Here is a 20,059-nt window from a genome sequence, read left to right on the forward strand (position 1 = left end):
CCCTCCTTTTCTATTCTTCATCAAAAACCATTACACCTTTCTTTCATAAAAGTAAGACAAATGAGAAACATTTTTTTCATTCAAGTATTTTTTCAAATATTGTTATATAAAATCAATCTCTTTGTTCTCCACTCCTACTCCATTTAAGTTATAGATTAACAAAATAATTTTATAGTTACATTAGAACTTTAATAACATGTATATTTTAAGAATTACAGACATACAACATGAATCTTACACCTTATACCCTAAGATATTCTTTAATTTTAATTTTTGACAAAAGCCAGATAACTCAATTGCAAAAATCATACTGGATTTTCCCCCAAACAAGATGTTAGCTTTTTATGGAGGCCCATGGAGAATTTTTGGTGTCACCAAGTCCAAGACCCTCTAACAGAAATGGCATATGGATTTCCCAAAAGTATTTAGTCTTTTTTCTCCAAAAGCATAAGACGCCCCCATCAATCACTACGTAACTGAAAGGCAGAGACTCTGCTTGTCCTTGGCCACCCTTATGGTGTTCGTCTGCACCCCCGATTAATCTTTCAGGTCTTCATCCTTGTTTTAATTATGTAAAGGCACCAAAAATTGTGAGACCTAAAGTTACAAAAGTTACAAAAATGGTGCTACTTCTAGTAACATCATTCTGGGACTTACTTTCAAATTCATGGGCCTTGGCACTTAATTATCAAGTTTAGCAATAAAATTGCAGGTGCAAAACACAAATGCGATGATATTGTATCTTGAAACACAGCTAAGGAGTCAAGCAGATCAATTCTTAAAATGCCTTAGAATTTCACTTATTCAAGTGTTTTAGAAATTGATAATTACAAAGGGAAGGTTGCATTTCCTCAAAATTTAACCCTTCTGACTAATGCTAAGAAATAACATGTAAAATATCCCATTCACTTTTTCTTAGAATAAGAAAATTTGTCATTGAATCATCATTCTAAATAATTATGAAAACAGTGCTTGGTAGTGATCAATTTATGTGAAAATCTTTTATTATTTATTTTTAAGAAGTAAGATCATGATTTATATTCAGCAGGTACTCAAATCCTAAAAGATGTTGATATTCTTAGAAAAGCAAAAAGAGTAAGAAAAACACAAAAACCTACAAAATATTCCTACACTTTTACTCAATAAAGGAAAATGTTAAAAATAGTAATGATTACTACAAATATAAATGTGTTAATACCAATATGAATTAATACCAATATAAATGTACCTGTTCACTTAATTTGTTATTTTACATTAAAATCACTGGATACTCAGGCAAGTAAGTATAAAGACATAATGGTATAACATTAATGTCAGTCTTTTCAAAAAGTCCTTGATCTTTGTCATGATATTTGAAAAAAATATTAAAATATTACTATAAATGTTTGTTTCATATAAAGGTGTGTGCATAAACATATATATACACACACATACATACACTCGTATATATACACATATATATCCCCAGAGACACATATACATATATACACATACATGTACACACACAAGATGTCCATAAAGTTTGTGTGCAATTTAACATTTAATTTTAATTTTTAATTTAATTTAATTTTAAATTTTAAATTTAATTTTAATTTTTCATTTAATTTCATTTTAAACTGCACACTAACTTTACAGACACCTGGCATATTACTTTTCCTGAATTTATGTTTATGAGTTACTTAAATACTGCCTGCTATCATGGATTTATTATTATACACCTAGTTTAGTAATAGACTATTGGGAACAGTGCTTTTACAAACCTCATTTTCTTCTAAAGTAAACTAGGAAAAATTATTTTCCTGAGTAATTTTCATTTTATAGAAGATATCCTTTCACATTATAGTTCCTTTACATTTTCTTAAATGACTTAATTTATATAGAAATGGCACAGATGATGTTAGGCAGTATCGTCTTTGGCTGAGAATAAAACGTATCTGTAAGACAATTTCAAATTCTACAGGTGGTACTTAGAGTAATCAAACGTTTTATGCATACCTAGAGATGCTACTACCAATGTCACAGATGTACCGTGTTGGAGGAAGAGTCCCTTCATTGGCGTCTTTTAGATACATGAATATAAAGCATTAGGGACAGACAGCAGGGTCAGGGTGATAGGCCAATGATTTAACACCTTCACTGCAGAATGGGAGCAAACTTGAGGAGGCCAATGAACATCCACCAACACCTATCTAGACCTTAACCCACAGCAGTAGGAGACTAGAACTTGGGTACAGGGCGTTGCAGGCTTGGAGCATGCCCGGAACCAACCCAACAGGCCCTTTTGTCTTTCTCAGCCTCTTGTGGGCCGTAAAAAATCACACCCACCAGAACCGTGACAGTTTACAATTGCCATGGCAACCCCTGGACTTGACCAGGGTAGGGTCCGGATTTCTAAGAAATCTCCACCTATTTCTAAGAAAAGTAAAGAATATTCTCCTGCTTAGCGTATCATTAGTCATAAACATAAAGTAGAGATGAGTTAAGGCCCCGGTGTCCTCTCCACTAGTGGAGACAGACCTGTTTCTCCTCCTGGCAGACATTCTCATTTTGCTTTTCTTTGTAAAGCTTCCTCTCTCACTATAAGAAGCTTCTTAGGAGAAAATGATTTGTGTTTGCCATCACTGTCACAGCGGCCCTGCTTGTGATTCTTCCAAGCAAGGAGCCAAAGAACCAGGCCATCTCTCTTTTAAAATCAAACTTGCCATAAAGCCAATGAGCTGCCTTTATTTTGGAAAACATTATGACCAACACTTAGGAACCAAATGCTGTTTCTTCTGCTGATGTGAAGACTCTGCAGATTCACAAGCAGTTAAGAATGGAGAACATAACCTCTGCCACTGACGTTCAAGGCTAAGCAATCCTGAGGGATCAGACCTGCAGAGTGCTGACTGAGATTTACACCAGTAACAACACTGAACGTTCAACATAAAACGACAGGAGGAGGAAGGTGTGAGAAGGGTTTCTTGGCTCAGTTTGTGGCTGAGCCTGGAAGATTCTTTGGGCTTCAGCTTTGGATAACAATGTAGTAATCTGTTATGCTGGCATAGAGCCCAACATTTTTCAACTTGTGATAAATACTCAGAATAGAAACTTCTACCCTCTTGTTAATACAAAAGGCATAAATGGTATGATAAATGAAAGGAAAAGACTCTTGAAGGCCCTGAAGGAAAGATGTATCTAAGTCCTCCAAGAAAATTATCAAAGTCAAATCCTATAAATTCTCTCTGATAGCACAAATAGAATCATGCTTTCCTCCTCCGTACTAGTTATCCGTGAAATGAAGTAGAGAAATCACCCCAGTCTTGGGGAGGGTCTAGGGCAGCACGGGAACCACAAGGACAATGGGATTCGGAAGTAGTTTGGTTAAAGAAAAAAAAAAAAAAAGGCAAATTTTTGAAATAGTTTTAAGCAGGCACATATTACCCCATTCACTCTAATTTGATTGGGAGTAAAGTTGGAAGAAAGACTTTTTTATGCACTTAACACATTGGTCCTCTTGAGCTTTTCCTCACAAACAAACTCAGGAAATCGCAGTGTAAACAAAGTCAGAGACCATACCTGGGCCTCTTCCGAAAGCCCCAGTGTAAGGATGTGTCTCTGTCAGCACTAACCGCCTCTGGGAGTCACAGAGCAATGGCAGGGTCCCTGTTTGTGGGGGAGGGAGCGTCAGGGTTGGGGAAGAGATCTTCCTCTGCAAACTAAGTTAAGTATCTGGAGGTAAATTTTATAAATATTGAACAACGACCTGGAGTCAAATACAGCAAATGCTGTTTGTAAGATAATGTCTAGATGTTTAGATAAGATTCGTATTTCTCTGCTTATGTTGTGTAGTATTCTGATGTGTAAATGATTAGGAAAGGGCAAAGTCATCTCTCTTTCATATATTTATAGATATATTTAAATGGAACTTGCTTCCATGCCTGCTGTTTCCAGTAGATGTAGACACCGCGGTGACAAATTTCTACAGGAGTTGGTGTGCATGTTTACTACGGAATTAATGAACAAAGCTGTTGCAGTGTCACACAGTAGCTATTTTTGAGCTATGGAGATCGTGCCAATGTGTTATGTAAATGTTTCCACTTGTTGAAATCTTTAAAGACCAAAACATGCACTTGTTAGTTAGGCGAATTTTTCCCCAGGATTTGAAAGTAGTTCTGTCATAAATTTAATTAAACCCCCAAATCCCACTCTTCTGTTTTATCGATGATCATCACAGCAAATGCCATACTTACTTTTCTGAATACTAGAAAACACACTGCATGCAAACCTCCATGTTCTTTCATACTTCATGAAAAATACAATTGATATGAGACTATGGACATTTTTCAAGAAAAAGTTAAATCGTAATCAGCTTTTTTGCCTTATGTACATAATTTACATAGATGAATTGGCTTTAAAAATAGGTAAATGTGAGTATATGCAAAAAATGTGAGTTTTATAGGGCATAATAGGTAATGCCTCAAAGCTAGAGCTCTATGGTTAATATTCTGTGTGTTTGGAAGCTGATGAATGCACCACATAGGCGCAATGCAAATAGGAACTTGCAAATGTTCATCTTCTCATGATATTCACTTTAGTCAAAATCTGCCATACTCTGTACTAAGTTCTTTAGGTTTTTTTTTTTTTTTTTTGTAGAGACAGAGACTCACTTTACTGCCCTCGATAGAGTACCATGACGTCATAGGACTCACAGCAACCTCCAGCTCTTGGGCTTCCACTATTCTCCTGCCTCAGCCTCCCGAGCAGTTGGGACTACAAGCATGAACTTCTGCACATGCAAACACTGTTGCTAATGATACTTCACTTGTTTATCTGACAGTGGAATGACAAGTATCTTCTTGTAAGTTTGAAGATAAGCCTTCTCATTAGGTCACACTGCCTACTTATTAAATGATACAAGGTGTCTTTCCAAGCTGCAGCCTGTTAACATGCATGATGAAAGGTGCAATCAATTCTTCACACATTCCCTTTGATTTCCAATTTCTATGCTGTTTTCTGAATTTAATTAAATTAGTTGTTCCTATATACGGTTCTCATGGATCGGTGTGCATCTCTTTTGATTTGGACCTTATATCCAATATTCATAAATTGTCAAGAGAATAAACTGCATGTCCAGGGATAATGATTGGATATAGCATGGCACATACATACTATGGGAAAATTTTTTACTTGCAAAAAAGGCTGTTTTGACATAGAATATCAGGGACAGATGTTAATCTAAACTAAAAGAGTGAGATTCCCTTTCCATGAGATGAAAAAAATCATTGGCCATGAATTTCTTCATTTAACCACTCATCTCCGTCAAATGAAACTCTGTTATATCTCCATCTTTGGAGAGAGTTGTAAGAATGTATGTGCCACATGTTTACATGTCACCAGATGATTATCAGTAGCTGTCAAAAAATCATACTTGCTCACAGCTACCTAACCGTGATATGCACATGTACATAAGTCATTTCTGTACATAAATTATTATGCGGAATCTTTTTGATAAGCATATAGCACTTAGTGAATTTATAAAAGTAATAAACTAATTAATGTGTAATATTGTTCCTTTCAATTAATTATACCAATGCTCAATTAAATTCATCAAATGCTCATGAATTTTTTAACTTTTTAGCAGCACTGTCTTCCTCTGTATGAAAAATTATTCAAAAAACTGAATTCAATGTCAAGAACCTGGCCCAGACCCACATTGATTAAATCAATCTATATTCCATCGTGTTTGGAAGCCAGATTAATTAAAACAAACACTAAAATGAAATATGTTTTACTGTGGAAATGTTAGTTAGCAAATGTTTTAGCTGCCTCAAACTTCAAATAATTTATACTAAAGCAGTTCCATTTGTCAAAGTGCAGTCTCAGCACTATCTCTTGTCAGCAATGTTGACTTACAGCTTGCCTACAGAATTAATAACAAAGTGATATTGTATTAGATATGTTTCAAAATAATTGGCCATTCATACCATGTTTTCAAGAGTTATTTGGTGTCAATAATCTTTTTTTGTCCTAAGTAAATGAATTTTGCATACTTTGTCACCATGCCCACATTAGTAACTACTGATTGACCAAAGTTGGAAACAGCTACTATAAATCTGCATGAACATTGCTTTCTAGATACCTAGGAAAGGTATGGCCTGGCTGACCAGTCTAACTGTATTTCATCACTAATGATTTTACCTAAGAGGCAAGGATATAAACTGAATGCTAGCATCAACAAATTATGCCAAATTATATAATGTAATTTCTCGGAGATTGCTGGGGAGTGCATTATGGTCTATGTGCAAGCTGAGGTGGAGGGTGCCTGCCAGGACCTGTCTGGGCACTAAAATATCTACAGCAAGGCAGAGAAACATCATCATACTGCCCCCGAGAGAGGTGGAAAATAAAGCTTTGGATCATTTCTCCAGTTTAGCTTTTTCCAGAAAAATAAAAATCCTGGTTCAACCCAATTCTTCAACTACTCAATGCCTTAATCTATGCAGTTAACTCCATTTAGAGAAAAATACATAGCCGTGAAAGCCCATTCTCACTTTAAATCTGTGAGCAGTGGTATTACACGGTCTCTCAGCGCTGCTGGAATTCGTATTCTATTCCCCCAGTCTTTTCTCCCTCTCTGTTAATTTATTTCACAATTTTCTTCCTTTCCACAAATTTCCAAACCTTCACATCTGTTTCTTACAACTAATGCTTCATTTCTTATTTTGTTGAGAAATACAGCCAATCTTATGAGAATAACACATTTGTATACCGTGAAATCTGCCCAGATATCTTCACCCCAAAGCATTTATTTTTCCTTTCCTTCAGGTTAGTGGATCGAGAATCCATACTCTTACCAAAACCTTAATCTGCCACTTGTGCTCCATCCTCCCTCATGCACCCAAGGGCTCTAGTCTTAAAAACACCTTTTATTTCTCTTGCCTTATAATTTTATTTTTGTTTGTTTCCTTATTTTCATCAATGTTTCCTTCCCAATAAATACTCACATATCTAATCCATTTTTAGAGTAAAACTTATCTAATGAACTTTTTATGCTTGCATCTCATTTCCTCATCTAGAATGTTCCCTTTCACCAACTTTGACCAAAGCCAACCATGGCCTTACTCTTTCCAATCAGTGTTCTGCTCCCAAATCCTCATCAGATTTGATTTCAGTAACATTTAACTCATCCCATCACTCTGTCCTCCCTACAACTTTCTTCCTCAGCTCCTTTGTATTTTCATTCCCTTGGTTTTCATCCTATATTGCTGATGACAATGTATTTGTCTTCTTGGTTTGTTTCTCCTCCTCACTGTGAGTTCTTGAATGTTGAAGTGCACCAGAGTTATGTCCTCAGCTCTCTGTTCTTTCCAGTCTTCACTCGTACTTTACTTTATGTTAACTATAAAGTCCCTTGACGTAGTCCCTTTTTCAATATTCTTACAAATGTACATCTCCTGCTCTGAGCTTTCCCTTGATTTCCAGGCTCATATCCAATTGCACAAATGCCATTTTCTTTTTCTGGTCCAAAAGTCAGATATAGCTAATCTTAAATGAGTATGTATAAGCATATTCTCCTCACAGACATGTACAAATGAGGGAGGCATTGGTGTTTTCTATTAAGTAAATGAATTCCCCAAAAGCTAGTTTCTTTAATTATCATGAACCCAACATTCAACCCATGGCAAATCATGTTAGGCAGTCTGACAATGTTTTACCACCAACACTGTCATCTTGATTGAAACCACCACCACTTCCATCTCTGCTGGTCAAGTACAAATAGGTCTTATTGACTTTTCTGATCTAAATATAGAAATACTTTATGACTACCCTTGAAAATTTTTTTCTACTTAACTGATCTACTAATGAGACCATTTTATTTATTTTTGGATGAGTCTGCCAAGAATTTTAATTTATTGTTCTGACTTGTGGTGTCCATTATGATACGGCTTCCTGTCATCTTTTAGCTTCCTCCTACACTGTCCCCCAAAGCAACCAAGTTGTTATCCTCAACCATTAAATGTTACGTGCAGATCTATTTCCACACTTATTTCCAGGAACTTAAAATCACACTATTACAATTAAAATAATGGCAATCAGCCTGGAAGCCTTATCTGAGACATAAGTTATTTGAATAGTTGGAAAGGAACCTTTGGAAACAAGAACCAGTTGTTTGAGTTGACCATAAAGCCACTTTTTATATTACTATATAAAATTGTTATGGGCATTGAAAGTAAATATGGATTCATGTTAAAAATAAATAAAAAAATTTCCATTCAGGAATTTCCACCATGACCACACAATTTTATAGTAGGCCAATATATAATTGTCTTTATAAGTTATTTTATATGTTTATAATTCTGATGACTAATTGGAGCTGAATATCTAATTCAGAGTACATATTCAAACTATAATCTAATCTAATACTCTTTCTGTATATTGTGAATTTTAGTCCAACCAAGTCTGGAGAGCAAATCTATTCAAGAAAGTGGCAATCAATTGTGTGCTCTTTAGGGATGTCCAAGAACAAAAAGTAGTGAAAAAATGTAATCACAACTCATGCCCAGACTTCAAGGTACACCATTAGAAAAGCATTATATAGGGCGGCGCCTGTGGCTCAGTCGGTAAGGCGCCGGCCCCATATACTGAAGGTGGCGGGTTCAAACCCCTGCCCCAGCTGAACTGCAACCAAAAAAATGGCTGGGCGTTGTGGTGGGCGCCTGTAGTCCCAGCTACTCAGGAAGCTGAGGCAAGAGACTAGCTTAAGCCCAGGAGTTGGAGGTTGCTGTGAGCTGTGTGACGCCACGGCACTCTACCGAGGGCCATAAAGTGAGACTCTGTCTCTACAAAAAAAAAAAAAAAAAAAAGAAAAGCATTATATAAATTATTAGAAATTCATATATTGATGAGAGGCACTTAAAGAAAGAAGTATTTAAAATTATTTTCACATAAAGGAAGATGTGAATTGTGGAGTGTCTGCCTGAACACACACAGAGTGAAGTGCCATTGTAACCACAGGACCGAAAAATAATTTATAGCTACATTAGATGGTATCTTGAACTAAAACAAACAAATTGCATATCACTGAATTAATTTAAATCTTTATAATAAATGTGAAGATATTCTTTAAATTTTGCATAATGTGCATCAAACAAGCAACATTGTTAATTACTTACACTTTTTGCATTGTGCTGGAAAGTGCCAAATTTCTTTTATTTTTTGTGATGCCATCTGAACATTTTTTTCACATAACTACATAAATAGTAACATGCAAAGTTTTTCACTTTTTCATTTTATTTTAAATTTTAATCAATAATAACTTTTCAGATGATCTCTAAAATATCTATGGCTCTGTTCACAAAGAATATTGAAAGTGAAAGATAAATCAAACTAATAGAGAACAATTTTCAGCTGTATTTTCTTGAACATTTTATTCCCAATTATATATATCTATGATACTCAATGGAAAGTTTTCCATCATCCTGACTTTGCCAAAAAAAAAAAAGAAGAAGAATTGAGAAAGAAAAATCAACACATTGAAATTAATAGTTGTAAAATAAGTTTTTCACTGTTCAATATTTTATAAGTAATAAAAATAACACATTTCACATTTGAAAACAAGATATTGAGAAAATAGACAAGATAAGAGAAGGTGTTAGTGGAAAGTAATCACTCAAACAATATTTAAACATCCTTTGGGCAGAAGAAACATCTGAACTAGTAACATGTTCTTATTTTTTCCTGTCACTTCTGAATATTTTGTTCATAACTGTTAATGAAGTATTCATGTATCCACAGAAAACACAAATGAAATTGTAAACTAAAATCCTTATTTTACAACTTGAAACAAAAATAAAATGATATAGCTTTAAAATGTCAAAATGAGATAAGACTAAGTATTTGAAAGTTAAATTTAGTTCTTATATATCATAGAGGAAAACGTGACAGAATTTAAAAGCAGTAAATACCCACTTCACAATCCCTATAGATATATGGGTGTGGGAGGCCTGGGAGGGGAGAGTGGGGCTGTGAAATGGCATTAGGTTATAGATCTAATAAATAACACTTACTCTATTTATGGTATAAGATATTATTAACCTATGCTAAGTCAATGAGAAAGCTGATGATAAGTCAAAGTTTTCAAATGTTCCTACTGCTGGTAGGATTACACACTAATATGGCATTTTTGGAAAGAAGTTTGGAGAATACTCAAGGATCTAAAAGTAGACTTACCATTTGATCGTGCAATTCCTCTAGTATCTATCCAGATGATCAAAAATCATTTTACAACAAAGACATTTTCACCAGAATGTTTATTGAAGCTCAATTTATATTTGCCAAGTTATGGAAGCAGCTCAAATGCCCACCAAACCATGAATGGATTAACAAATGTGGTATATGTATACCATGGAATACTATGCAGCCATAAAAAGGATGGAAACTTTACAGTTTTTATGTTTACCTGGATGGAACTAAACCACATTTTTAGTAAAATATCTCAAGAATGGAAAATAAAAAGCATCCATGTACTCAATACTATTATACTACCAACATATCATCACCTACACATACATATGAATAATAAAACAACCATAATCTAGAAAGGAGGGGAGAGGAAGGAGAGTGGAGGGGAGAGGGAGGGCAGGAGGAGGGAGGATATTTGGTGGGACCTCACCTATTGTTCATAATGCAATGGTACATTTCAAAACTACCAAGAGTATAGCATACATGTCTTACCACAACAAATAAGTAAGTGAGATGATGGTTATGTTAATCTGTCTGATTTAAGCATTCCACATTGTATATTAAATCAGATCATTGTACCCCACAATTATACAGTTAGGATTTAATTTTAAAAAGCTTAAAAAAAGAAAGTAAATAGAATTTGAAACCAAAGCCATCTGTTATTCTTCTATTAAAAGAAGAGAATCCAGTATCATAAATTTCTCTACATGTGTATTTAAGATGAAAATAATGCACTATAAGTGAACTCTTCATATAATTTTACTTCAGTTACTTCAAAGGGTTTCTAGTAGCCACAAAGCCTACATTTTGCACCATTTGAAAAGCTCTATGTATCTTTTTTTTTTTAATACCCTGGAAATAATATTTTATTCCATCAACTTTGAAATATATTTTTAAATATACAATTTTCCTTATAGGTAGATGAATGAAGTATTGGAACATCAAATTTCAGCCATATTTCAAGTAAGGAATAAAACAGTCAACCCTGTTTTTAAGTGTAAACCCACTTCAGACATATTCTGAGAAACTTGGAAATAGAACTGACCAAAGATTAGAAATCATATTGACCATTGACCTACTAGAATGATAGGAGAGCTACATATTTAACTAAAAAAAATCAGTCTGAGTCATGACTCTGAACAAGAAAACATTCCCCAAGTTATAAGCAAATAATAACAAATTCATATGTAAACGACTTAAAGCTGGTCACTGATTTACCACGTACTTATAGCGCATGTTAAAATAATGTATCAAATTACTGATCTCCTATAAAGTAACGATATCAAGTACATGAAATAAAATGAAATTTAAATGATTTCAAGTCCATGAAATGAAAATAAATACTGACAGTTTAAAATCTTGAACTATTGTCATCTAAGATTCACTAATTAAGTTTAGCATGAGTGTTTCATAGTTATTACAGCAGGCAATTGCCAGTTTCACATAATTTGAGTTATGTGGTGCAAACGGAAGGCATCGTTTCTAATCAGGAAGTAATGAAATGTTATCACAGCATGGCTTGGCACTCATTCTCCCTCAATTCCACTCCAGGTGCTTTTCACTGGGTGGATTTGGCCTGTAGACTGAATTGGCCACCCTGTGTCCCTAAGATAATCCCTGATTGGGAAGCCATATGGTGCAATGCTGGAAGCTATATTAAATTTTAAGTCATATTTTGGCCAGCTTTATTCTCATAACTGAATATCAGAATTGTATCCATGTAAATTTCCATTCACTATTGCTTATCAGTTTAATGAAGCTGAGTTTTTTTTTTTCTCCTATCCTTTTAAAACACTTGTTAATATAAAAGTGCGCTAGAATTTAAATAAAGACATTAGTTGAGAATAAGAAAGAAACAGAGGAGGGCGACACGTTAGGATCACCCTGCACTTACCTTTAAAGAAGCACTCTTCATTGTGAACAATGGTAATCTTCTGCCTTTTCAGGCAAGCAGCTCGGTGCACCTCGCAGTGGTTTTCATAGAACTCTCCATCAGATCCACACACGGGTTTGTAGTGCCGTTTGCAAAGTTCCATACAGGCACATTCTGCCTGCCCAGTTTCCCTGCTGATAACGCAGTGCCTCCCCAAACCACAGTACTTATTTTCACAAGATCCAAAAGGGTCATCCTGAATCAGAAACCCTGGAGATAAAAAAAAAAAAAAAAGAAAATTTTTTGGTTCCTATGTCCAAATAATATGTGCAATCAGTTGTTTTCAGTGGAGAAGATGCTTATGTCAGAATCCACAGATGAGCTTTAACAAAATATTTTGAACATTTTCTTCTCTTTCCTTTCTCTCCTGAGCCCTCTTCTCCGTCCCCAGAGTCATACAGTACTTAAGAATGAGGTATCTAAAGTGAAACTTCCCGCATTCAAATCCTGGCTCTGCTAGGAATTATGTACTGGGATAAATTCTTTCTCAGACCCAAGTTGTTCCATCTGTAACAGGGGATCATCAGCCATGACCTACAGTTGCACAAATATTACATGTAATAATCCTCAGAAAGTGTATCTCTGCCACATAATAAATGCTAACATTTACAGTAATAGAATTCTATTAAATGATAATTCTTACAGTAACAATTCTGGATAGAAGAAAGGAAATACTGTATATAAGGAAAAAAAAATGAGAGGAGGTTGGAGTGGAAAATAATTGCATCTTGAAAACTTCTTGGTAGTTTCTGATACCTGACCCTTTCTTATTTTGATCTTTGACACTTGAAATCACTGATGCATTTCATGATTAAATGAACAAGTCATGAAGAAATTGATTTTCTTGTCACTTATTCAGTCTAACAATCTCCATGGCATCAGAAAACTATAGATGGATCCAGCAGTCTTGTACTGAGGTTGAAATAGGCAAAGTCTTATGATTTTTGGACAGAAAAAGCTTTTCTCCTTTGAGACTTCCGAAAAATAAAAAATGATAGCAAAGTGAACATAAATACACGTATATATACATATAGTATATGAATAAACATATACACTTATATGCACATGAACATTACAAATACGTGTGCACCCACAGATATGTACCTAGATATACCCATACATATGACTGTGTACATAATTAACATCAATGTCACCTATATATTGCAAAAAGGAAAGGTAAAGTAACATTTTGAGAAGTTTTAAGTTTAAATTGCAGTCATTTTCCTGGGTACTTAGTACACATTTTCAGCTTGTTTCTTTCAAACTATCTTTCTACAATATGGCATCATAATAAGAACATTGATTGTGACCTTGAGTTTAAATCACAACTCTACCAGATGTAAGCTGAAGCAGAGGCAATGAACACTGAAATAGTCTGTAACTCGGTTTCCTTATTTGTAAAATAGTAAGAATAGTATTATAGTACATTCTCATAGGCTTGTCAAAATAAAAGGGATTGGGACATATGAAACTCCATTTAAGTGTTATTATTTCTTCAAAAACAAATTTTCATAAGGATAAAGATATGCATGAAAACAGTTAAATAATACATTTTGTTATTTTTAATGAAATTCATACATTAGTTTTCTTTTTATATTTATTTATTTCCAAATAGAATGTAAATAAACAAAATTAAAATTACAGAAAAAAGATCAACTCTTTTGATAGCATAATTTTTTTTTCCAAAAGCTAATTTATATGCTCTGATAGCAGCGGAAATTAGAACAAATCTACTAGAAAACAATTTAAAACTTTTGAAGTATTTGATACTATATTCCACATGTAAAGATAGCAACCAAAAATGAACAAAAATAACTATTGAATAGAGCTTTTCAATGTAGTATTCTTTTAAATATTAGTAACTAATTCAAATGGTTTAATAAATTTTCCAAAATTTATTTAATGAAATGGTTCTTGAACTTTGGCATACAGAAAAATGGCCTAGAGAAGTTTTTAAAATAAAAATTCCTCCTCCACCTCTCCTCAGAGTTTCTGATTCGGTAGATCTACAGTATAGTCCAAAGTTTATATTTCTAACAAGTTCCCAAGTGATAATGATAACTGCTGCTTCTAAGATCACACTTCAGGGCCACAGACTTAATGAAATCCTAATTTATAATTAAAATAGATATAATACTATGAAAAGGAGTAGGTAGAAAATTATGAAATGCTTTTAAATTGAAAAGATGATAAGTTAATGTTATAATCATAATCTTATAAAATATAACAAGTTTTTGGAAGACACTGGAAGAAGAAATGGAAAAATGATACAATTACCTAGGTTGATATGATATTGGGCAAGTTTGTATCATTGCTTTTTTATGTTCAATAGGTATTTCAAATAAGCAAGAGTTCGTTAGCTGGAGATTATTCCTAATAACAAACTGCAACTAATCTTAGTAGGTAAACGAACCTACTTGAGTTCCTAAATAACAAACTGCAATTTAACTTGGTAGGTAAACAAAGCAAAACTCAATTTAGGAGTATATTTTTGTAACAAACAACCAGGTTTCAGTCAATCATAAACAGCTGACTTTCAGCCAATCACAAGCAGCCACCAAATAAGGTACTCATCACACCAGGCCCAAATAAGGTAGTACCACAGCTGCCACCAATCTTGTTATTTCTTGGCTTTTGTGTTTGGCCTATGAAGAGCTCTCTAAATCTCTTCTCTTGCTGCAGGTTCATGAATTGTTCTTCGCTCACATAAACTTTGTAATTTATCTATCATGGGAGCAGTGGCTCACATCTATAATCCTGGCCCTCTTTGAAGCCAAGATAGAAGGATCCTTTGAGCTCAGAAGTTCTAGACCAGCCTTAGCATATAAGTGTATATGTTTATTCATATACTATGAAAAAATAGTCAAGATCTATTTTTAGATCGTGACTCTACTAAAAATAGAAAAAATTAGCTCAGTGTGGTATCTGGCACCTGAAGTCAGTCCCAGGTACTGGGGAAGCTGAGGCAGGAGGATCACTTCAACCCAGGAGTCTGAGGTTGCTGTGAGCTAGGTTGATGCCAGGACACTCTAGCCAGGGCAACAGAACAACACTGTCTCAAAAAAAAAAAATAATAATAAATTTGTTTAAAATTTTTCTTTTAACAAATGTGTGAAAGGAAGTCCTAAATGATGTCAATTATAAAATACTCAATTCAAAGTGGAAAAATATTTTTCCATCCTTATACCGGTACTTATGCAAATAATTGATCTAATGTTAATCAAGTTCAAATGGGGCCATCATTATAAAACAGGAATTTGATTAATGGAGTGATACTTTGTGTGATTTTACATGATATATTTTCTTACTATCAAATGATGAATTCAATTTATCAAAAGAATGAGATTTTATTATCAAAAAATGAGCTGAAGTTTAGTAAGAGAGCCTGATTATTTTAAGTTTTGGTCAAAATTTTAAGTTGCTTTCTGAATCAGTATAGTTTTTCTTCTTGGAGAGAATGTTCAACTGTAAAATGTGGTCATATGTAAGGTATCTTGGTTGGGGACTATATTCCGCAGATTCTCTCTGATTAAATCCTCTTAAATTCTTCTTCCCAAAGCCTCTATTCCTGTTCAGAGATTTGTATTAGGATACTGGTCATTTTCTAGAAGTTAATGAACTACTTTACACTAGCGAGAAGCTGTGTGGTGCATGTAGCTGCAACAATTAAAGAAAATTTAATTAATTCATATGGAATCCAAAAGAAAGCTCATATTATGTAAATGAATAGCTAGAACATACCCTTTCTGACAGTAATTATCCATGACTAATGCTGAACTTAAGTTTCAGCTGAGATTAAATCAATTTAATCTGATCAACATGTCAAAGATTTCTTCTAAGTACATTCAGTCAGAGCACACGTTAAACGCATTGTAGTCAAGAATTTATATCCTGGTATCTTGTAACTTGATGAAATATCTTTATCATTTGTTTCCAAAAGAGAGATATATATTTAACAAATATATTATTTTTCATTTCTATTCCTGCAAAGAATTATAAAACTTTCTCAAATTTATTTAATATACAGATAAAATATTAAAAGATTAAAGACACCAAGTCATAAAACAAAAATAATTCTACATTTTTCTAAAGATGGAGTTTCCAGAATCTCCATCATAAATGTAATTCTCTCCAAGAAATATGTTTATCTACGTTTATATTTATATTTATATATGCCTCTCTGACATATCAAATAGGTACTTAACACAGATCTAAATTGAAATAAACTTTAGTAATGTGTAATTATTTTTATGTGCAAGGTGTCATATTCATTGCTATAGGGTACATAAAGAGAGTAGTCAATGACACTTTTCTCCAGTGGCTTACAATGGCCATTAGACAGGACTTGCCCACCCTTAAGAGAGTGGACAGGCTAGGAGCACACTGAAGGGCACAAAGGAGACTGAGGTCAGGTAAGATCTCACAAACAATGTGCCACGTAACTGTTGAGCTTGTGTTTGAAGAATGGGTTAGGAGTTCAGATGGCTGATGTGAGGACAGGCAGAGCAGCATGGAATAACAGCAAACTCCGGATTTCAACCAATAGTAGCAGAGGGAGGGAAGAGACAGATTTTGATGAGCTGACTGCTTTTAATTTTTATTATGGGACATGAAAATATCATTGAGGTTAGGGCGCGTTATTTGAGGTACTATCTCATAGAAATGTATTTGTTAAAGCACTTATTATTTTCACTTTTATTTGTTAAAGAGAACAACAGATTTTGGGTCATGGAAGAGGAGGATACTATCTTTGCTCATCTGCTAGATGACTGTCAGACCTCAGGCAGGCTTTAGTCTCCTTGGGGCTGATATTGTAGTGGTGAAATGCTGGGTAACTAACAAAGTGTCTTAAGATTTGCTCCCCTACAAATAATCCTTTAATTTAATGATGGTTGGCCAAGCAGAGTTCTAATGAAAATTAATGTCTGGTAATTATATTTAGTAAGTTTATTCTAGAATGTCTAATATTTATAGTTTACTTGCATTAAATAATCATATATTCATAATTTGCTAATTTAAATAATATTTACATACTCTAGAAAAACCCTTAACCATAGAAGTACAAAACAACTTTAACTTAGATTTTTCAAATTGCTTTTTTTCCCCTTAGAATCTGATATTATTTGTTTTTGTCTGATGCTAATCGTTACAATGTGGTCTTTAAAAGCAGAATCTTTTATCTGCATTCCTACAATGAGTGTAAATTTAGGCAAGTTAGTTAAAATTACTGAACCTCAGAGTTTTCCCATCTAACCAGAACATTACAGGAACTCAATAAGTATTACTCCATGAATGAAGAAAATGTAGGTAACAATTTCAATAATAATTATAATACATAGGGTAATTGAAAGGATTATAAGGAACAGTGCGCTGAAAGGGCCTGGCATAGAATATCTGCTTAATGAATGTAGTTATTATTAAAAATTATCATTTATTACGGATTTCCTACATAGAATATACTGACTTAAAGTAGTTGGAATAGGTGAAAGTGCCTCTGACAATTCCAGTTTGGTTTAATTCATTTGAAATGCATGCAGAGAACTGAAGAAACATGTGTGTTCTCAAATAATACTCCTACAATGTTCAGGAGCATGTCTCTCAGCAGCAAAAGAAAGAAAAAAGAAGAAAGAAAATTAAGGCTCACATTTACATAATTATGTATTTCAATTTAGAATTAAGTATAATATTTTGGTGACATTTTCCTACATACATATGGAAAAATTGTCAAACTCTTCAGGAAATCCAAAATACAATTTCCTGTTGCACACTGTAAACTAACAAAATGCATTCAGACCTCACAAACTTCATGGCAATACAATAACATCTACCAAAGACTGAGCATTATGAGATCTCTTCAAGACCTTTGTTGATGGGGATGTGTTTCCTGCTGCTACTTTGTGAAGTCAGGCAAAACGAGACTGCTCAATGAATAGTTTGCCTGTGTCTGTGCTTTGAACAACACCAACTGGTCACAGAATCTGTAGTTCAGTGAATTTGGAACCTTCTTTCCTCTTCTTTTAGACAATCCATTCAACTTCTGCAAGCACCTTCGTGTCATTTTGCAACGGATTCCTTTCTCTTTTTAAGAATGCATAAATATGAAAAAGATACAGAAATAGCCAGGGATCCATGTAAATTTCACCCATCTAAATTACAGTTTCTTTTTAATGAACATATAAAGTTTGCCAGGGGAGATGGTTTTTGATGCATCATTGCAAGAGGTAATATGATTTGAGATCAGTGACTATGATGGCAATAATTATTTGGTATTTGATGTTCTCAATAGAATTATGATCATTTCGACAGCACAGAGTATGATACAATTTGAAAACTCTATCATAAACTTGTGACCTTGACAGCAAAGACCACACTGCTTTTTTTTTTATCGTTTATTTTACCATTTCCTAGTTCCATTTGCACACCCTCATAACATCTTTATCCCTATGAGAATTTATTTACAGTAGTACTTAGTGGTTATATACCTTCCTAAAAGTAAAAATATTTTATTTAGATTATAGAAATTGGTTAGAAGTTAAAAAAAAGAATCTTACTTTATAATAGTTGCCTTTGGTAGATAGAAATATCTTGACATTATAGACAAGTCAGAAGATGGAGAAACAGAGAGCCACGTAGAGAGACCATATGTGAATATATGGAAGTTAAGGCCGCCTTCTTTTAAATAAAACTATTCGATGCAAAATATTTGTTCTAAAGTATGAGATTAAGAAAAAAAGGTGGGGTTTTTTTGCTCAATAGTTAGCTGTTATTCTATAAACCATGTTGATCCATATAAGAAAATAAATATATATTAGCATAAATAAAAAAGCATTTTTTATATAAACATACACAATGAGATTAAAGGCAAATGCTGAATCATCTCTGAGAATTTCAGGCTTTGGAATAAACCTAACGCTTTAATGGCACCTCATTGTTTATTAAAATTCAAACTAGTAGATAGATTATCCTCAAATAAAGTACACTTATTTTTAAATAAAGTGATTAAAAATTAAACAGCATATTAAAAATCTTTAAGTGAAGATCAAACATTATAATAGAAGGGTAGATCTGGCCAGCTAAGCCTCAGATTATAATGCTGTGATAGAGTCAGTGCTACCTTAGGACTAATATGAAACTGAAAGAAAAATGAAGATGAAGTAATTTCTGCTACAATAATTGACTTTATAATTTATAATATAATAAATGACTTCTGGAATAAGACTATTACTTTATATTTTTAAGTTGCATTCAGAAAATCAACTTTAGTAAATTATTTCTTAAAAATATACCTCATTTCTTTTTTCCAGCTTTTTTTGATAATAAAATTGATCCCAAAGAACCTATTACTAAAAAAGTGAAAAAATCAAGCAACAAAGTATTGTGTTTCATAAAGCAAAATGACATTTTTTGAAAAATTAAGTGTAAAAGTAGAAACATACACTTAATTTTGATTGTTTTTCTTTTATGAGAAAGCGTTTTCAATGTGTTCAGATTTACTTTTTTAAATGAATGGATTTTTAAGAGCAATGTTAGGCACACAGATTTATTAAAAAATAAAATTTTCACGTGATCCCTCCCTCTAACACATGCACAGCCTCCACCACCATCACGATCCTGCTTCAGTCACTTTGTTTGTCATGATCCACGAATCAACACTGCCACAGGTTTACACGGCAAGTACGTAGTTTAAATCAGGGTTCACTCCATTCATCCCCTACTTATTATTCCCTCTGTTCCCCCTGAGTCCCTGGAACTACTTATCCTTTTTTACTATTTCCATGATTTTTCCTTCTCAAGCTGTTATAAAATTGAAATTACACAGCATGTAGTTAACTTTTGTAGTTAACTTCCTTCACATAGCAATATGTATTTAAGATTCCTTCATGTCTATCTGTGGTTTCATAG

At 33.7% G+C, this 20,059-nt stretch overlaps 1 protein-coding gene across 4 annotated transcripts in view; it reads right to left on the reverse strand.

Annotated features, from left to right (window-relative positions):
* FSTL5 (follistatin like 5) overlaps positions 1-20,059 on the reverse strand; it is a 778,095-nt gene that overhangs the window by 523,057 nt on the left and 234,979 nt on the right. For all 4 annotated transcript variants that reach the window (XM_053583841.1, XM_053583826.1, XM_053583835.1 and 1 more), the window contains exon 4: positions 12,119-12,367. In XM_053583841.1, coding sequence (XP_053439816.1) covers positions 12,119-12,367 — 249 coding nt within the window. The remainder of the gene's footprint in view (positions 1-12,118; positions 12,368-20,059) is intronic.

The sequence above is a fragment of the Nycticebus coucang genome, chromosome 1, assembly GCF_027406575.1.
Source record: "Nycticebus coucang isolate mNycCou1 chromosome 1, mNycCou1.pri, whole genome shotgun sequence".
Classification (NCBI taxonomy): Eukaryota; Metazoa; Chordata; class Mammalia; order Primates; family Lorisidae; genus Nycticebus; species Nycticebus coucang.